Below are 18,164 nucleotides of genomic sequence, written 5' to 3' on the forward strand. Positions count from 1 at the left end.
CATAATTTGCAGGGTTTCAGCCTGAAACATTGACAATTTCTCTCTCCACCACCCCAAACAGGCGCTACTTGGCTCACTAAGTTCCTCCAGCAGATGGTTGCTCTAGATTCCAGCATCTGCATTGTCTTCTGTCTTCTTTACACAGGTCTAGTAGCTTAATTTGCTAATAACTGCCTCATTAGGCCATTTCTTCCCCACCGCTGACATCCCCTTGGTTCTACACATCTCTTCCCCATACCTTCCCTCCTACTTAAAACCTATAGACATCTTTCTCTCTCCCAGTTCTGATGAAGGGTCACAACCTAAAGCATCAATCATTTTTCCTCCACTGATGCTGCCTGACCTGCTGACTTCTGCTAGCACCTTCTGTTTTGACAAAGTATGATCTAATATTTATAGATTTTCTTATTTCTTTTTTCTGATAGAATTCTGGGGTGAGCTTGTGCAAGAGTTTTACTGGAACAGCCCTCCCACAGGTGCAATCCTAGATTATAATTTTGATGTGACAAAGGGGAACGTGTATGTGAATTTCATGAAGGGAGCAACCACAAACATCTGCTACAATCTTCTGGATAGAAAAACACAAGAAACTGATCAGGGAGAGAAAATAGCTTATTACTGGTAATCAATTATTTGTCATTCATCCTTCCTTCCACACACCTATTTTATTAAAAATTGATTGCCCATCAATCATGACTCGGTATGCAGTAGATGGTGGATGTTTTAAACAGGGATTTAATTTGTATCCTACTAAAACTAATTAGGTAAGAAGTGATTCTGTGTCCAGTAATTTTGTTGTTTCAGGAAATAATTTAAGAAAGTGAATCCTTCTTTCCCATCATTGGCTTCTAATGACATTAATATTGCAGTTTGGTTCAATAGTAGCCAGTCACTTATGGCACTTCATTGAAGTTCTTCTTCATCAAAGAGAACAGTGTGGGATGCAGAAATAAAGGAAAATGTTGTGAATTCTAATGAAGCTAAATTTGTTCTACATGCAGTAACGTGCAAAATTTCTTTGTGCCAGGGAATTTTGTTTCAAATTTTGTTACCCTAACCCTTGATTGATTGGATGTGGCTCAGTGATTAGAATGGAATTGGTCTTTTAAATAGCATTGCAATTGTGGATGGTGTATACAAGTTTGGGCTGGACGTGTTCAGGAAGGAAAACAAAGGGTAGAAATTCATTCCATATTCTAAACCTCATGCAACCTTTTAAAGGATGTACCCGTAGAACAGAGATGTGGAGAATTTATTAATGCAGAGGGTGGTGAATCTGTGGGTTTCATTGCTGCAGACAGCTCTGGAAGGGAAGTAATTGGATATATTTAAAGTGGATGTTGACAGGTTCTTGATTGGTAAGGGCAACAAAGGTTATGGGAGAAGGCAGAAGAATGCCATGGCACTGACTGATAGAGCCGTATTTAGACCCATTTGCTGATGGATTTTTATATTCCGCTGTAGGCAAGTCAAATCAAGAGGATGTGCTGCTACAATATGCATGTTTGAGAACAATTCAATGAAGAGGTTTGACTTTTCTATAGGAGAACGTAAAATACATTGGAAATCTGATTGCACTGTATCTTGTTACGTGTGACAATAATAAACCAATACCAATAAGTGCAGTGAGCCAGGCAGAATCCGTACAATTGCTTGCTGCATCTTTCAGCCTTGCTTCTTTGTGTTGACGGCAGTGCCGCATTATGACATAACTTTGACCTGCACTGTCCTTCACTGTGACCCTTTCGACTGGATCAAGGAATATCTGTTAATTATTGCAACATAGGAGGAAGCTAATGGTCCTATTTGTCCATGCTAGCTCTGAGCAATCTCTTCAGTCACATTCCCCTTCTCCTGGTTTGTTATATGTTCGGAATACTTCTCTGAGTATTTTCCCATTAGCCATAAATTCCAATGCCAATTAACTTAAGAACCCATATTTGGGATGTGGGAGGAAACCAGAGTTTATGAGTTCTGATTGCTGGCATGTGCCTAATGTTTTACTCATCCCGCTGTGTGTATCTGAAATCTATACAATTGCTCATATGCAAATAAGGAAAAAAATCAAACACACTTCTTTAGAGTTTGCTTTTCTTACATATATTTGGCTTATCACAGAAATGATTTTTAGTTTCATTACTTCTTGCTGAATTTGGCTATTAGATCATGCAACCTGTCCATAAGGGGATATTTAGTGAAAGGTATATGGTCACTTTAGCTTTTGCTATTATAAGTGGTATTAATCATTTTAAGTTGATTTCCTGTCATTTTTACAAAGGAAGAAAATTATTGTCGGCATTGCTATCACAGAATAAAATAAATCCAGAAAATTAAATAGAGGTTTATCGACCAAGTGCCATTTGAGTAGAAGGGTTTGCATAAAAATCTCTAGAAATGGATAATGTGAATAATGCAATAAATGCATTTGAAATCATTGGAGAGTTATACAGTGCATTTGAATTTTTAGCCCTTGGGAACCAGTGGTGAACTCTTCCTGACCTTGGGAGCTTAGTAATATTATGTTGTTGATCTATTATACTTTCTGCCAGAGTAGGTATTGCAGCAGTTCAGTTTCCTAATTGACTGAAATCTGGTTGTTATATTTCTGATCACTAGACAACTTTATTTGCTTTAATAGAACAAAGAGCTGTATTGCCTTTTAAGAACAAAGTTACAGCGATGAAAGGCAACCATTCATGGTTTTACAAGAGACAGCATGAACAAGTAGTGAAACACTTAAAAAGAATGATCCTATGTTAAAACATTTCTGATATGTCTTACTATATCAATATCATCACAGCAATGGAACAATGTTATAAAGACTATTAAAGCAGATGCATGTATTAACAAGATATAGCTTGAAAATCTGAGTATAATGTAATTCGAAAAAATAACTGCAGATGCTGGAAATCTGAAATGAAAATAGAACAATCTGAAAATACTCTGCAGTCAAACAGCATTTGTGGAAAGATAAATAGGTAACAATCTTAGGTGAATTTGGAACGTTTATTCTGTTAATCTCTGTTTATGTATTGTCTGAGCTGCCTTGTTATCCCTGTATTAATAAGGAAGCATAATGAATAGTTAAGTCAGAAAGAACAATCCTAGTTACAAATGGATGGCTGTGTGGATTGTGAAGGTCACGGCACTAATTTAGATAGATATGGTAAATTAGAAACAAAGCAGATAATCTGTTAAATCCACTTGGAACAGAAATATGTTACTTGAAACAAATGAGTTAGCATTAAGAGAGAGAACAAAGGAGCATATTAGATTGGAAGAATGAGTGCATTGTGAAAGAATATTTGTGCCGTTGGATGGAGAGAAAGGAAGAAATAAAAGGGAAGGTTTTGCATCACTTGTGGTTGCATGGGAAAATGCCTTGAGTATGGGAGTAGGTACAGGTGAAGATTGAAGAGTGACCCAGGAAGTCACAGAGAGAATAAAATCCTTCAGAATAATAACAATTGAGAGAGGAAAAAGTTGTGTCTGTTTCTGACATTACAGCAAATCTGGTAGAAATTCCACCTGCATTTACCACTAAGCAGGTAGAAGCTGCTGGAAGTGGAGGTGGTAAGGTGAAGACAATGAGAACACTTTGCTTCCTCTGAGTGGGAGGAAAAGGGTAAACATAAATAATAACATCCTCCCGCACCTCACTGGTGCATTGAATGGCACCTTGCCGTTTCTTTAGTGTTTGTCTGTTTTACGAGGCCCAGCTCGAATGGAAAGTGTGCAAGGAGCTGGTCGGATTCAAATCCAGGACCATGCACACAGAAGTCCAGTGCAGATGCCATTACACCACCAGCCAGCTTAACATAGATGTATGGAAATGCAATTGACACTGTTGTAAGTGGGAGGAATAAGAATGAGAAGAATTGAATTAAGGCAGGAAGAAAGGTGTGTTGTGGGGCAGGAGCATGCTGAAGTTAGGACAGTGGATCTTGGGGAGAAGACTCCAGCAGGCTTTGGGGGTTGAGGTTGGAAGTTACATAGGGAAGATCACCACAAGCACCAGTCAGCTACGATCTTGAAGAAAATGGCCAGATGTTCAGCAGGCAGGCCATGCTTTGCAGAGAGGTATGAGGCCAGATTCAACCCTGCTAGATTAAAATGGTCCTTTCATGCTGCTCCTGACTACTTTTCAATAGATTTTTTCTGAAAACACAGCAAATTCAGTCTCTGTTGAGGAAAAGTTTAGTAAGGAAAGAGATGCCCGCTAGGTTGAACTTTCTAGCAACATACTGTAAGTTGTCTTAAGCATACACAGGAATATTGGCCATTAGGATGAAGTTCAGGAGAGCTCACTCCCTGCAGATCTAAACCTCAAACCGAGTTCCACTTTCCTTTCCTATTAGATTTCTATCTGAACTTCACATTGCACATTGGTTATTTGTCAGTCTTTGTTCATGCATGTGTTGCTTCAAATATTATATTGTATTTCTTTATTTTTCCTGTAAATGCCTGCAAGAAAATGAATCTCTGGATAGTATATGGTAGCATATTTATACTTTGATAATAAATTTACTTTGAACTTTGAACTTGCAGCCCTTTGTTGCCTCCACCTAACATCTTTCAGCCTGTTGTTACTTCCCTTCTACATCTGTCTGTCATGCTTCCTCGCCTGGATCCACCTATCACTTGCCAGCTCTTGTCCCACTCCTTGCCCTCACCTCTTTATACCAGTTAACTCCCCTCTCTCTTTCAGATTAGATGGAGGGTCTTGACCTAAAATGTTTATTGTCCATTTCCCTCCACAGATGCTGCCTGACCTGATGAGTTCCTCTCACAGTTTGCACATCGCTCCAGATTCCAGCGTTTGCAGTGGCTTGTGTCTCTAAACATAAAACCACCAGTTTAGATAAAGAGATGGGTTGGTGGGGAAGGAGAGAAGGTGGTGGGATAGAAGGAGAAGAGAAGTCAGTGTGCAATAGAATGTTGAGTTTTATTGATTGATCATGTTAATGATGGAACTTTATCCCTAATCCAATGATTTTAACTGATTATTTCAGGGAAGGGAATGAACCTCATGACTGCTCCACCATCACCTACTCCCAGCTCTTAACAGAAGTCTGCAAGTTTGCCAATGTCCTGCGGAGTTTAGGTGAATAACTCTTTTATCGAGACAGCTGTAGAGAGTACACAATTTATTCATGTAAGTAGAGAGTGCTATTATTCTAACGTTTAGGGAACTCAACTATCCTAGTGTGCAGAGAACCTGCACATCCAGTGTTTGGGCAGTATTGTTATCCCAGTATACGGTGAGCTCTGCCACTCCAGTGTGTTGTAAACTCTGTTAGTCCTACGTTCCGTGAGCTCTGGCTGCTCCTTTGTGAAGAGCTCTGTTAATCCAAATTCAAGTTCGTTATCATATGCAGACATACCAAGGGAATAAATGCCATTCAAATCAGCTTTTTGGAGCAGCAGCAGCACAGACATAATGTTCACAAAATGCTGGAGGAACTCAACGGGTCAGACAGCATCTCTGGCTTCTTCCCTTTTCCTTTCCAGTCCTGCTGAAGGGTCTCCACCTGAAACATCGACTGTTCATTCATTTCCATAGATGCTGCCTGACCTGCTGATTTCCTCCAGCATTTTGTGTGTGTTGCTCTAGATTTACAGCATCTCTTGTGTTTGTAATACTATTCCAATATGTAGGGTGTTAATCCACTGTTTGGAGTACTATATTAAAGCAAGTTATGACAAACTCTGTTGTGATGAAGTACTGTATGTGCAACTTCAAATGAATGAGATAGAGGGATGTTTCATATTAGATTAAAAATAAAGTTTGCCAAGCAGTTTCACAATTTGGAGAACATCAAGTATTTACTTCAGCAGGGAGCAGATGTGGCATTATGAGGGATAGTACCAAGAGGATCAGATTAAATGTGTTCCATCTGAGTATCAAAACCCTGGATGAATTATTGTCAGGGATGAAGACATGTAGATTTTATGTGATGGTTGAAGGGTGACCAGAGTTGGAAATGAGAAACTGCAGTGGACATAACATATGAAAAGAAAGATGAGGGATGAATAGGAAGCCATTTGACCATGATAGTAAAAGACTTGCTAAAGATGGAGGGGAGGAAAGACCTGCAGAGAAAATCAGTGTATTAATCTTGTAAAGGTGGGGCCCCAATATGACAAAACACTACCGAGTGTTTAAAAGTGCTGCAAATGGACCACTTGGATCCAGTGAATGGACAAGAATATGAGGATGAAATATAATTTGGTTATCATATGCGGTTGAAAAGGGAAAAAAAGTTAATATTTTTTAAAGGACAGAGATCAGAAAATACTGTTAGAACTTGAGAGACATTATTCATGAATTACAGAAAAGTAAGACAATACTCGGAGTCCTGCCATGTGCAGAAGTTCGCTGATGACACGGCCATAGTGGGGTGTGTCAGGAATGGACAGGAGGAGGAGTATAGGAAACTGATACAGGACCTTGTGATATGGTGCAACTCAAACTACCTGCGTCTCAATATCACCAAGACCAAGGAGATGGTGGTGGACTTTAGGAGATCTAGGCCTCATATGGAGCCAGTGATCATTAATGGAGAATGTGTGGAGCAGGTTAAGACCTACAAGTATCTGGGAGTACAGTTAGACGAGAAGCTAGACTGGACTGCCAACACAGATGCCTTGTGCAGGAAGGCACAGAGTCGACTGTACTTCCTAAGAAGGTTGGCGTCATTCAATGTCTGTAGTGAGATGCTGAAGATGTTCTATAGGTCAGTTGTGGAGAGCGCCCTCTTCTTTGTGGTGGCGTGTTGGGGAGGAAGCATTAAGAAGAGGGACGCCTCACGTCTTAATAAGCTGGTAAGGAAGGCGGGCTCTGTCGTGGGCAAAGTACTGGAGAGTTTAACATTGGTAGCTGAGCGAAGGGCGCTGAGTAGGCTACGGTCAATTATGGATAACTCTGAACATCCTCTACATAGCACCATCCAGAGACAGAGAAGCAGTTTCAGCGACAGGTTACTATCGATGCAATGCTCCTCAGACAGGATGAAGAGGTCAATACTCCCCAATGCCATTAGGCTTTACAATTCTACCGCCAGGACTTAAGAACTTTTTAAAAGCTATTATTAATGCTTTTTGAGATAGTGATTTAGATGCATATCATATTTTTTACTGAGTTAAGTATTGTATGTAATTAGTTTTGCTACAACAAGTGTATGGGACATTGGAAAAAAAGTTGAATTTCCCCATGGGGATGAATAAAGTATCTATCTATCTATCTATCTATCTATCTATCTATCTATTGGAACCAAGAGGAACACGAATGGTATATTGGCTTTCATTATGAATGGATTGTAATATATGTTTAAAGAAGTCCTTCTGCAGTTATACAAGGCTTTAATGTGACCACACATGGGGAACTTAGTACAGTTTTAGTCTCTTAACTTAAGGAAAGATATACTTGAATTAGCTGAGTGCAACAAATTAGACAGACTCCTGAAAAATGAATCTATCCTCTTAGGAGAGATTCCATCAGGACTGTGTTGCTTTGAGTTTAGATGAATAAAAGGTGATCTAGTGAAAAAGTTCTTTGGAGGCTTGATGGATGATGGGATGCAGATATGATTGTACACTATTAGATACAGCATGTTGGTAAGAATGTGATTAGAACCTTCCGTAAAAAGTTGGTAAGACACTGAGGTTGCTTTCATCCTGGTGAGGCGTGGTTCCATGGATGAGAAAGACGAGAAATATGGGTCACAGACATGGAGTCAGGCATTTAGAATGGACATAAGAAGAGATTTCTTCACTCAGGTGTTAATGAATCTTTGGTTTCCTCTATCACAAAGGCCTGCAAATGTTGAGATATATTCAGAATAAAGATAGATTTTGTTTTCGATATGAGGAGAATCAAGATAATTTGCAATGGGACAGGAAAATGCATCTAACGATCAGATATGATTTTATTTTATAGCAGAACAAGCTGGAGAAGAAACATACTACTCCTACTACCTTTCATGCTGTTACATAATTCTGAACGTCGCACTATTTAATGAAGTAAAGTGATTATCACTTCAACCCACTCATAATTAATTTTACTTTATTTAAATGTAGTGGCTGGAGTTACCAAATTAAACTTGTATTAAATGTCCAATGAAGCAGCTGTTGCAAATATTATATAACATAAAGTAAAGGCATTTTATGCTTCAGACATTTTTTTTCAAAGAATACAAACTATATTTTAGCAATTAGCTATTATTACAGAATGAACTTAATGACAGCTGTTGTTTTGTGACCGTGTTGGCTGGAACCCCGCAGTGTAGTTTCCAGAGTAATTAGGACTAGTAGAAGTCTATTTCATTTACATTGCATTTCTGAGTGAATGAATGCCTGTTCGCACTGTTGGAAGTCCCTCACAAGAAGGTTATAATGCCATATATTTAAAAAATGCTTATATTTGCTTAGAGTTTTCAGGCATTATTTGTACCTCACCCACACAACTTATTTCCCTGTCTGCCTCCCACTCCTCACCACATTTCTGGAGGCTGCTGGTCTCTTACAGCTTATCACTCCCACTGTGACCACGGACAGGAAAATCCTATCAGGGTTGAGTCCTACACCTGTGCCTTGGGGTCTTGGTTTGATGCAAGAATAGGGTCGGACAAGGTCACCTTGAACTCTTGCCCTGGTCCAACCATGTTGAAAATTGTGGTAAGGAAGTTCATCAATGCCTCTACTTCCTTAGGATGCTAAAAAGATTTGGAATTTTCCCATCAACTCTTACCAAATTTTACCAATGCCCCATAGAAAGCATTCTGTATGTACGTATAATGCTTTCATATGGCAACTGCTCTGTATGAGACTACAAGAAACTCAGAGAATTGTGAACAAAAGCAGCCAGCAGAATCAAAGGCCCCACCCATCCATTCATTTTTATGCACAACACCCTCTAGAGCTTACAAAAAACAAAAACAAACACAATTCAGTGACTTGCATTTATTTCTGTTGGTAATGAGAGAGCTCTGAGGAGAATGGCCAGACTGGTTCAAGCTGACAGGAAGGTGGCGGTAACTTAAATAACCACGTGTGACAACACTGGTGTGCAGAAAAGCATCTCTGATTGCACAACACATCAAACCTTGACGTGGATGGGCTACAGCAGCAGAAGACCATGAATATACACTCAATGACCACCTTATTAGGTACAGGAGATACCTAATAAAGTGCCCACTGAGTGTATAAGTCAGTGATAATAAAGCTGATTTTGACTAATACATTTTGGGAATCAAATAAGGGCCGGGTGCGTGCAGAAAATGGTAGAACACTATGGAATGTTGATGAACAGGGAGACCTATGGGTCTGAGTTCCCTGAAAGTGGTAACACAGGTTAATAGAGTGGTGAAGGAGGCATATGGCACATTTGCTTTCATAAGTCAGGATATCAAGCCCATTATGTTGCATCCTTACAGAACACTAGTTACGTCACATTGGAGCACAGCGCGCAGTTCTCCAAATATGAAGGAGAAGGAAAGGTGTCCTGTGTTCTGGTCTCCACACTGTAAAAAGAATGGGATTGAGCTGGACAGAATGCAGAGGTTATTCACTAGGATGTTGCCAGGATTGGAGTACTCTCTTTATGGGGAGAAGCTGGATGGGTTAGAGTCATAGATTCATAGAAAAGTACATCACAGGAATGGCCCTTCGGCCAAACTAGTCCATGCTGGAACTATTTAAACTGCCTTCTTCCATTGACCTGCACTGGGACCATACTCCTCCATATCCCACCCATCCATGTACCCATTCCAGCTTCTCTTAAACATTGAAATGGAGCTTGTATGCAGCATTTGTGCTGGCAGCTTATTCCACACTCTCATGACCCTCTGAGTGAAGAAGTTTCCCCTCATGTTTCCCTTAAATTTCTCACTTTTCACCCTTAACCCATGACCTCTGGTGTTGTCCCACCCAACCTCAGTGGAAAAAGCCCGCTTGCATTTACTCTATCTATACCCATCGTAATTTTGTATACCTCTATCAAATGTCCTCTCAATCTTCTATGTTCTAAAGAATACCATCCTAACTTATTCAATCTTTCCTTATAAGTTAGGTCCTCCAGACCCAGCAACATCCTTGTGAATTTTCTTGGTACTTTTTCAATCTTATTTACATCTTTCCTGTAGGTAGGTGACCAAAACTGCTAACAATACTCCAAATTAGGCCTTGCTAACATCTTATACAACTTCAGCATTGCATCCCATCTTCTGTACTCAATACATTGATTTATGAAGGCCAATGTGCCAAAAGCTTTCTTTATGACCCAATCTACCTGTGATACTACTTGCAATGAATTATGGAGGTGTATTCCCAGATCCCTTTGTTCTACCACACTCCTCAGTGCCCTACTGTTCACTGTTATCCTCTAATGCTCTGGTACCTCTCCTGTTGCAAAGGATATTTTAAATATCTCTGCTGGGGCACCAACACTTGCCTCCCATAGAGTCTGAGGGAACCTCTTGGACCCTGGGGATTTATCCACCCTGATTTGCCTCAGGGTAGCAAACACTTCCTCCTCCTCCGTAATCTGTACAGGGTCCAGGAAGCTTTGCTCACTTCTATAGACTCTGTGTCCATCTCTTGAGTAAATACAGATGCAAAGAATTAATTTAAGATCTCTCCCATCTGTTTTGGCTCCACACATGGATTATCATTCTGGTCTTCCAGAGGACTAATTTTGTCCCTTGCAATCCTCTTGCTCTTAATAAAATCCTTTTGTTTTTTTGGTTGGAGCATAAGGGACTGAGAAGTGACTGATCAAAGTATGTAGGATTATGAGCAGGAAAGATTGTACTTTCTTGATTTGTATATGTTCGCATGGGACACCTACTGTAAGTGATACTGTTGGAAAGAAGCCAACAATTCAGGAGGCTGATTGAATTGACCTACGTTTCTTAGGTCTATCAATTTAAGTTCAAATGCTTGTCATCAGAAATACAACAAACTGATCATAAATAAACTGCCAAATATTTCATTCTATATGCAGGTGTGCAGAAAGGAGACAGAGTTGCCATATATTTACCAGTGATCCCAGAACTGATATACGCAATGCTGGCCTGTGCAAGGATAGGAGTTGTCCACTCTATCGTGGTATGTATACACTGGGATATCTGACTTACCCAGTGAACACAATAATAAAACTGATAATTCCAGGTGAGGTGTCTCAGGACCACTGTAAAACATAACACTAAGGTTAAAATTGTGGAACAGAAGACAAGGGGAGTGTGAAATCTGGAACAGATAAAGGTATATTGTGTCATTTGTGAGGCAATATCCCATAATGGGGAGGCATGAAATAAGGCTTCATTTGATCTATATTTGAATGTAAATATAATTGAATGTAAAGAGAGCTCATGAGACAATATGAAAAAGAACTATGGAAGTCTCTTGGTATCCTGGACATAGAAGTCAGGTTATTTCAATAGGTAAGCAACAAACAGTCTGTTGGAGGAATTCCTGCCAAAGGGTCTTGGCCCGAAATGTCAACTGTACTCTTTTCCATAGATGCTGCCTGGCCTGCTGAGCTCCCCCAGCATTTTGTGTGTGTTACTTTGATTTCCAGCATCTGCAGATTTTCTCTTGTTTTTGTTGGAGGAATTCAGCAGGGAGTGGAGGTGGTGGTGAGGAGTTGTCAGTGTTTTGGGTTAAAATCCTGCAGGTTTGTTTATTTTGTTTCAAAACCCAGACCTGAAACACTGACAATTCATTTCATCCCAGAGATGATGTTTGACGCACTTCAGCATATTGTTTGTTGCTGCAGGTTCCAGCATCTGCAGTCTCTTGTATCTCTGTCTGGATAGGTGAGGATGGTTTATTTCATGGGGCCTTTGCTTTGTGGAACTTGCTATGTTTTACCGAATGCAAAGCTTTATGTGTGGTGTTAGAACATGAAACCAGAGCAGTTTTACAGGGTTAGAAATCACTTATAACCTGAGCTAGAAAGAAGCTCACAAACTATGTAATAAGTCATGAGCTATAGAGATACTAAAGCAACTGGGGGTATGATCCAATCAGGAGTTCTGAAGAAATCTGCAGACCAATCAGTGATTACAAGCTGGTTAGGATTCATGAGTCACCCTGGGATTTGAGCCATTCAGGGGCCCAGGTTCAATATGAGCAGCAATCATGAGTTAGTTGAAGAGTAATGGGTTAGTCACAAGTCACAGGCAGACCTAATACATGGTCACCCACACACTGAGTTCTCATGGTCACTGATCACTTTACCAGGCATTTTTTTAAAACACCAATTGTGAAGGTGCTTTTCCATCAATTTACCTCCATGGATTGGACACCAAATGAAGGAGGCAATTCATAGTATCCTTGTGTGGTGAATCATGAACTAAAATTCTGCATGGGGATCATTCCATGCACACATCTGTCCCGTTCATGACATCATTGGTTCTTGAACGTCACCCTGAAAATCCTCATTAATCACTATTTGTGTGGATAACTACTTTCTGACACAGCTCTGGTCCTGCCATGGTGTAGTACAACAATCAGTTCCTTCGGGTTTCACAATGTAGGATGGATGTTCAACAGTAAGGTAGGTCAGAATGACGGAAAGTGTAGTGCAGGCAGTCAGTAAGATGCAATAAAGGTGAGTACGGATGGCCACTGCAGTAAGGTGAAGCAGCATTAGTGATTTCCAAATTGCAAAAGCTATAAAATGGCTGAAAAGGTTAACAAAATGGCTGAATATGTAACAGGATGGCCAACTTTAAGTTTTGTATTTGGACTCTGGTTACACAGGTAGGCCTGTCTCAGAGGATCTACTGGAATTTATTTGGTGGTTTCCAGGAAATGGAAAATCAGTCGCCTCATCTTATGTGGAGTTGTTATTTGCTTGCAGGGCAGATAAGGGAGATCCTGAACTGTATAATCAATGGATTTTTGGAGATTTGCTATGGACTGGATTATGATCAGTACCTGGCAACCTTGATAGTCCTTCATCTCTTGTTGAGTGTTGGTGTTCCCCAGCACCGAGAGACTGAGTGGTTACAAGCACACAAGCAGCATTGTTTAACTGCTGATTGCTAATAAGTGTTACTGTGAATTGCACCGGCTTGGGCTTGATTCATGAGTGGAGAGTCAAATAAAGAGTTTTGTTCTTTTAGTTAAGATTTAAGTAAAGGTACTAAACGAAGCTACTTGAGCTTTGTTTTCTAGTTGAGAGTTAAATTTGTAGTGCAGAGTTAAATAAAATTACATGAGATACTCATTTCTTTCTTCTTTTAGTTGAGTTAAATAAAGTTAGCTAATCAAACTATTTTTGTAGTGTGACTTTTATTGCTGACTTGGTCAGTCAAAAGGAGTCAAAATAAATCTGAGTTGTTCTGAGACAGTCACTGATCATTTTGCCAAGCAGTTTTATATTATAAATTGCAAAGATGCCTTTTCATCATGGTACATTGGATAGCTTTGTTTGTAATTTATGTAAATTATCTTTATGTCAATATACAAGGCATAGTTAGTAAGTTTACAGATGATGATCTGGTGTTGTAGGCACTGTAGAAGTTTATGGAAACTTATAGTGGGATCAGCTAAGTATGTGGTCTGAGGATTGACGTGTGACTTCCAGTCCAGAAAAATGGGAGGTATTGAATTTTGAGAGATCAAACCAGAATAGGACATACAGTAAGTGGTAGGGCCCCGGGGAGTGTTATGTAACATATGGGCCAAATGAAAGTTGGTGGGACTAGCTCATTGGGCAACAGAGTCTGCATGGATGAGATGGGCCGAAGGGCCAGCTTCCATGTTGTAAAACTCCATGACCCTATGACAATGCTGGGCTGGGCCGACCAGCTCTTGAATTTACATTTGATAGAATGCAGCTTATTTTGTGGGAATTTCGTGGAAAAGTCAGATAACCTGATCTTGACATAATGTATTCTCTTAGATTGATTTTCAGCTTGAGCTCTAATCTTTTCCTGAGCTTGACACCACCATCAGCAGAATATTTAGTCCACTGTGTTGATTAAAGAACAGAAGGGATTATGGCTGTTTCACGTGTTTATTATTCAGTTTGCAGGTTTCTCAGCGGAATCTCTGTGTGACAGAATATTAGATTCCCAATGCATATTACTGGTTACTGCAGGTAAAGACTATTGTTCTCCTAATAATAATTCCCATGTGAATGCCTTCACTCTCTGTAATCTGCCTCTTATCCTAGTTTATGCCACTTTAATACTCAAAATCACTTTGAATATTTGCTGGAAAAGTCAGAACATTCACATTTTTCCCTGTCATTTAGATGGTTTTTACAGAGGAGAGAAGCTGATCAACCTGAAGCAGATCGCAGATGATGCGTTGGAGAAGTGTAAATGCAAGTGAGGTTTTCGTTATTAGTGCACTATTGATCCTACGTTTTTAAAGTTACCTATTGATGGTTCTGTAAACCCAGTGCTCTGTCCACAATGATTAGTTTTCAATGAAAACCATTTTATGCATAGGGGAAGTCCAAATACAAGAAATATGATGGAGCTATAACCGAATAAATTAAATGCAGAAGTCAGCAATTCTGCTTTTAAATATTTTAAACATTGTCACCCAAATTCAACTTAAAACCTTGATACTTTATTTGATAAATTTCAGAGTTATTTTGGACCTAGATCTTCTCCTGAAAAAAACCTTTCCACTTTATTTAAAATAAAACAAACATATACTTCGTTCTGTGTTGTTGGGTAAACTTTACAATGCATACTCTGCAGTAGAGGAAGATGCCTACTAACTAACAGAACACATAGATTTCATCAACTGCTTTTATGATGGGAATTATGGCTGTGTCGTTCCAAATGTTCCACATTTTTCTGTGTGGCACTAAGCCCGAAAAGAGTTTATTTCTGGTACAGCACGCCTGCAGTTTTATGATGTGTGTTACTTTGTGTCCTGTTGGTCATTTCGTCCACTATTGTCTGATTCTTGTTATCACCCAGCATTTTTACATGTTACATTCTTGTGAATGTATTTTGGCATCTATCCACATTGTAACTATTCACCACTCTTAGACCAAAATGTGTGTGTGTTTGTGTAATGTCAGAGAGTTACACAGGAAGGAAACAAGACCTTCGACCTAATTGGTCTTTGCTGACCAAGATGCCCCATACAAGTTTGTTTCATTTGCCAGCACTTGGTTCATAATTTCTAAACCTTTTCAATCATGTACCTGTAGAACTATCATTTAAAAGATGTCATTGTATCTGCCTCAACCATTTCCTCTGACAGCAGATTCCACATAGACAGCACCCATTGTGTAGAAATGGTGTCCTTCAAATTCCTATTAAATCTTTCCCCTCATGATTTAATTCACCTTTATGAGATCACCTCAATCCAGCGCCGGATTAAGCTAGTGCGGGGCCGGTAGCATATGTTATAAAGGGGCCCTAAATTTAAAAAATGCACATAAGTATTAAAACATAAATTATTAACTTGCATAGTAAAGTAATTCAATTTTTTCATTTGCTATTCAGCCAGATAATATGACAAATGTCTGACACTTCAGTAATAGTATTACTTACATGTAGATATCAATTTCAAATGTCAAAAATAACAGAACTACAATTTAAAAGTTGCATTTTCTAGATTTAGCATGACCAAATTTGTTGATGACACTGGAAATGTCTATTTCACGCAGAAGTTCATGTTCAATGCTCATTAGAGTGAGATCGTTCAATTTGTTTTGACCCATGGTGCTCCTTAGTTCATTTTTAATCCTTTTCAGTTTTGAAAATGAGCGTTCTCCACTGCAGTTGGTAACCATGAGTGACAAATAGATGCGCAAGGCATCTAGATTTCTACATTTGGAAAACATGACTCCAAAGAATTGTCAGTTATCAAATGGTACAACTGTAACTCTACAAGGTTTTGTTTGGCGCCAATATGAGAAGCAAGATCAGTTTTCAACATTTCAGTAAACTGCACAAATTCTTCATCAAGACTTTCTTCCAGATCTTCCAGATATGCGTTGATAAGATTTGATGACCTCTTTATGATCTCTTCAGGTGTAAATGACTGTAACTAATGAAGGAATCCAAAAACACCATTCACCTTCAGATAAGCTTTTTGCCTTTTTGACAGGGCAGAAAGCAAGCTGTCAATAATGGCAAGAAATGTTTGGCTTTTAAACTTCTGAGAAGGCGTTTGAGATTCAACAAGTGGATCAAGAGTGCTGGAACCACTGAAATCTTCATTTGCATGATTTTGCTTGTGTTTTTTTCAAGTTTGCTGTTGATAATCTTCACACTTAGTCAGATCCTTGGCTTTTTGCTCAATGTCTGAAAAAGCAGACCGCATGGCTTGAATATATCCATGCAAGGATTCATAGAGTCTTGGCCAGAAGATTGCAGAGAAGCTTCATTTGAAAATGCTGTAATACCTGATCCCACAATATGACCATTATTCCTGTTTCCAACTTCGTCATGGTTGAAAGTAGTCCGCGAGCCTGCTGTTGACAGTCTGCCTTCTGATCATTGTTATTTGAAATGTCATCCAAGACTTGTTTTATTGCAGAAGAGCTGTGTAAAAGTGTTTTTGTTGCATCTGCATGAGTTGACCACCTGGTATCTGACATTTTTTTCACAATGGGCAAATGAGCACCACCATCAGATAATGCAGCAGAAAGGAGATCCCACCGATAAGTAGACGCAGAACAAAATGTGTACAGGCTTTCTACAAACTGAAAGAAAATTAATGCTACTTGACAACATTCAGCAGCACCTCTTCCAACCAAATTTAGTGAATGTGCAAAACATGGAATGTAATCCACAAACTCATTCAGCTCTTTAATTCGTGCTTGTAAGCCACTATACTTGCCACTCATGTTGCTGGCATTGTCATAACTTTGACCATGGCAGTCTTTTATATCAATGTCATTTACCTTTAAAAGGTCAAGTAAACTTTGAGTGAGCTGTTTAGCACTATGACCTTCCATATCCAAAAACTTCACAAATCTTTCAACTGGTCCAGACGGCAAAACATAGCGCACAGTCAAAGTCAGCTGGTCCACATTAGATATATCTGGAGTAGAATCCAATGAAACAGGATAATACTTGTATTTCTTCACTTCACCGATAATGTGATCCAGTATGCTGGATCCAATCAGATTGATGAATTCCTCACATGCTGTTTTAGAGAGGTATGATTTATGTCCCTTTGTTTGCATAAGCATTTATATGCTCTGCCAGAAAAGGGTCAAACTTGGCCAGTAATTCTAACCACCCCAAGTAATTTCCATTATGCGGAGAGCCAACAGTTTCATCACTACCACAAAATGAAAGACTGCATTCTGTTAAAAACTTTACAACTTCAATTATTTGCTCTAGAAGTGTGCGCCAATGCTTTTGTTCAGTCTCCATTTCTTTCACAAGGTGGGAACCGGCACGTTTAGCGACACGGAACTCACAGTCTAATCCAATCTTGTATGTTTCTGAGCTGGTTTGGACTACCTAAAATCAGGAAAAAATGAGGAATCATGAACTGGGTCACATAAAACTGTTGAGTCGCACATTCCTTTTCGCAGGCTCACCATGGCAGCTCACCCTCCAGCAGCGTAACAGCGCACACTGCAGCGGCTTGGGAGCATGGGAGATAGCACAAAGGTCACCATGACACAGCTAGGAGCCAACACACGCCTGCACACACATACCATGCAGCATGCAGCTCCCCCGACATGAAAACAACAGCATTGCTGGGTCGCAGTGAGAATACGGTGAGAGATATTGATTTCACCAGACAGCAGCTTGCAAGCATTTAGTACGGGGCCCTCGAAAATGCGGGGCCCATAGCATATGCTACTTTTGCTACTAGGTTAATCTGGCCCTCCCTCAATCTCCTACGCTCCAAGGAATGAAGTACTAGCTTGGTCCAATCTCTCCCTATAACTCAGTTCCTGAAGGCCTGGTAACACCCTTGTAAATCTTTTCTCCACTCTTCCCATTTTAATAACATCTTCCCTATAGCAGGGTGACCAAAACTGAACACTGTGTTCCAAGTGTGGCCTTCCCAGTAGTACTGTATAAGAGTACCAAAGTATGTCAAGTGAGTATAAAGGTAATTTTTGAATTTGAGGCCAGTGGGCAATTGGATTGGGTACAAGATGCTTAAACATGGGTGCCATTTCCTTGGTGTCATATATGCAGTTCATTGATGTACAT

The 18,164-nt window shown here is 39.6% G+C and overlaps 1 protein-coding gene across 6 annotated transcripts in view; it reads left to right on the forward strand.

Annotated features, from left to right (window-relative positions):
- Positions 1-18,164, forward strand: part of acss2l (acyl-CoA synthetase short chain family member 2 like) — a 153,248-nt gene that overhangs the window by 102,461 nt on the left and 32,623 nt on the right. For 2 of the 6 annotated variants that reach the window (XR_012099101.1, XM_073047380.1), the window contains exons 2-6: positions 426-621; positions 5,013-5,104; positions 11,003-11,106; positions 14,038-14,110; positions 14,267-14,342. Coding sequence is in view for 5 of the 6 variants with exons in the window: in XM_073047380.1 (XP_072903481.1) it covers positions 426-621; positions 5,013-5,104; positions 11,003-11,106; positions 14,038-14,110; positions 14,267-14,342 (541 nt within the window). In the remaining variant the exon portion in view is untranslated. Of the gene's footprint in view, positions 1-425; positions 622-5,012; positions 5,156-11,002; positions 11,107-14,037; positions 14,111-14,266; positions 14,343-18,164 lie in introns of all 6 variants that reach the window. The other 4 variants (XM_073047416.1, XM_073047407.1, XM_073047396.1 and 1 more) reach the window with 4 other exon arrangements.

This window comes from Hemitrygon akajei, chromosome 1 (genome assembly GCF_048418815.1).
Source record: "Hemitrygon akajei chromosome 1, sHemAka1.3, whole genome shotgun sequence".
NCBI lineage: Eukaryota > Metazoa > Chordata > Chondrichthyes > Myliobatiformes > Dasyatidae > Hemitrygon > Hemitrygon akajei.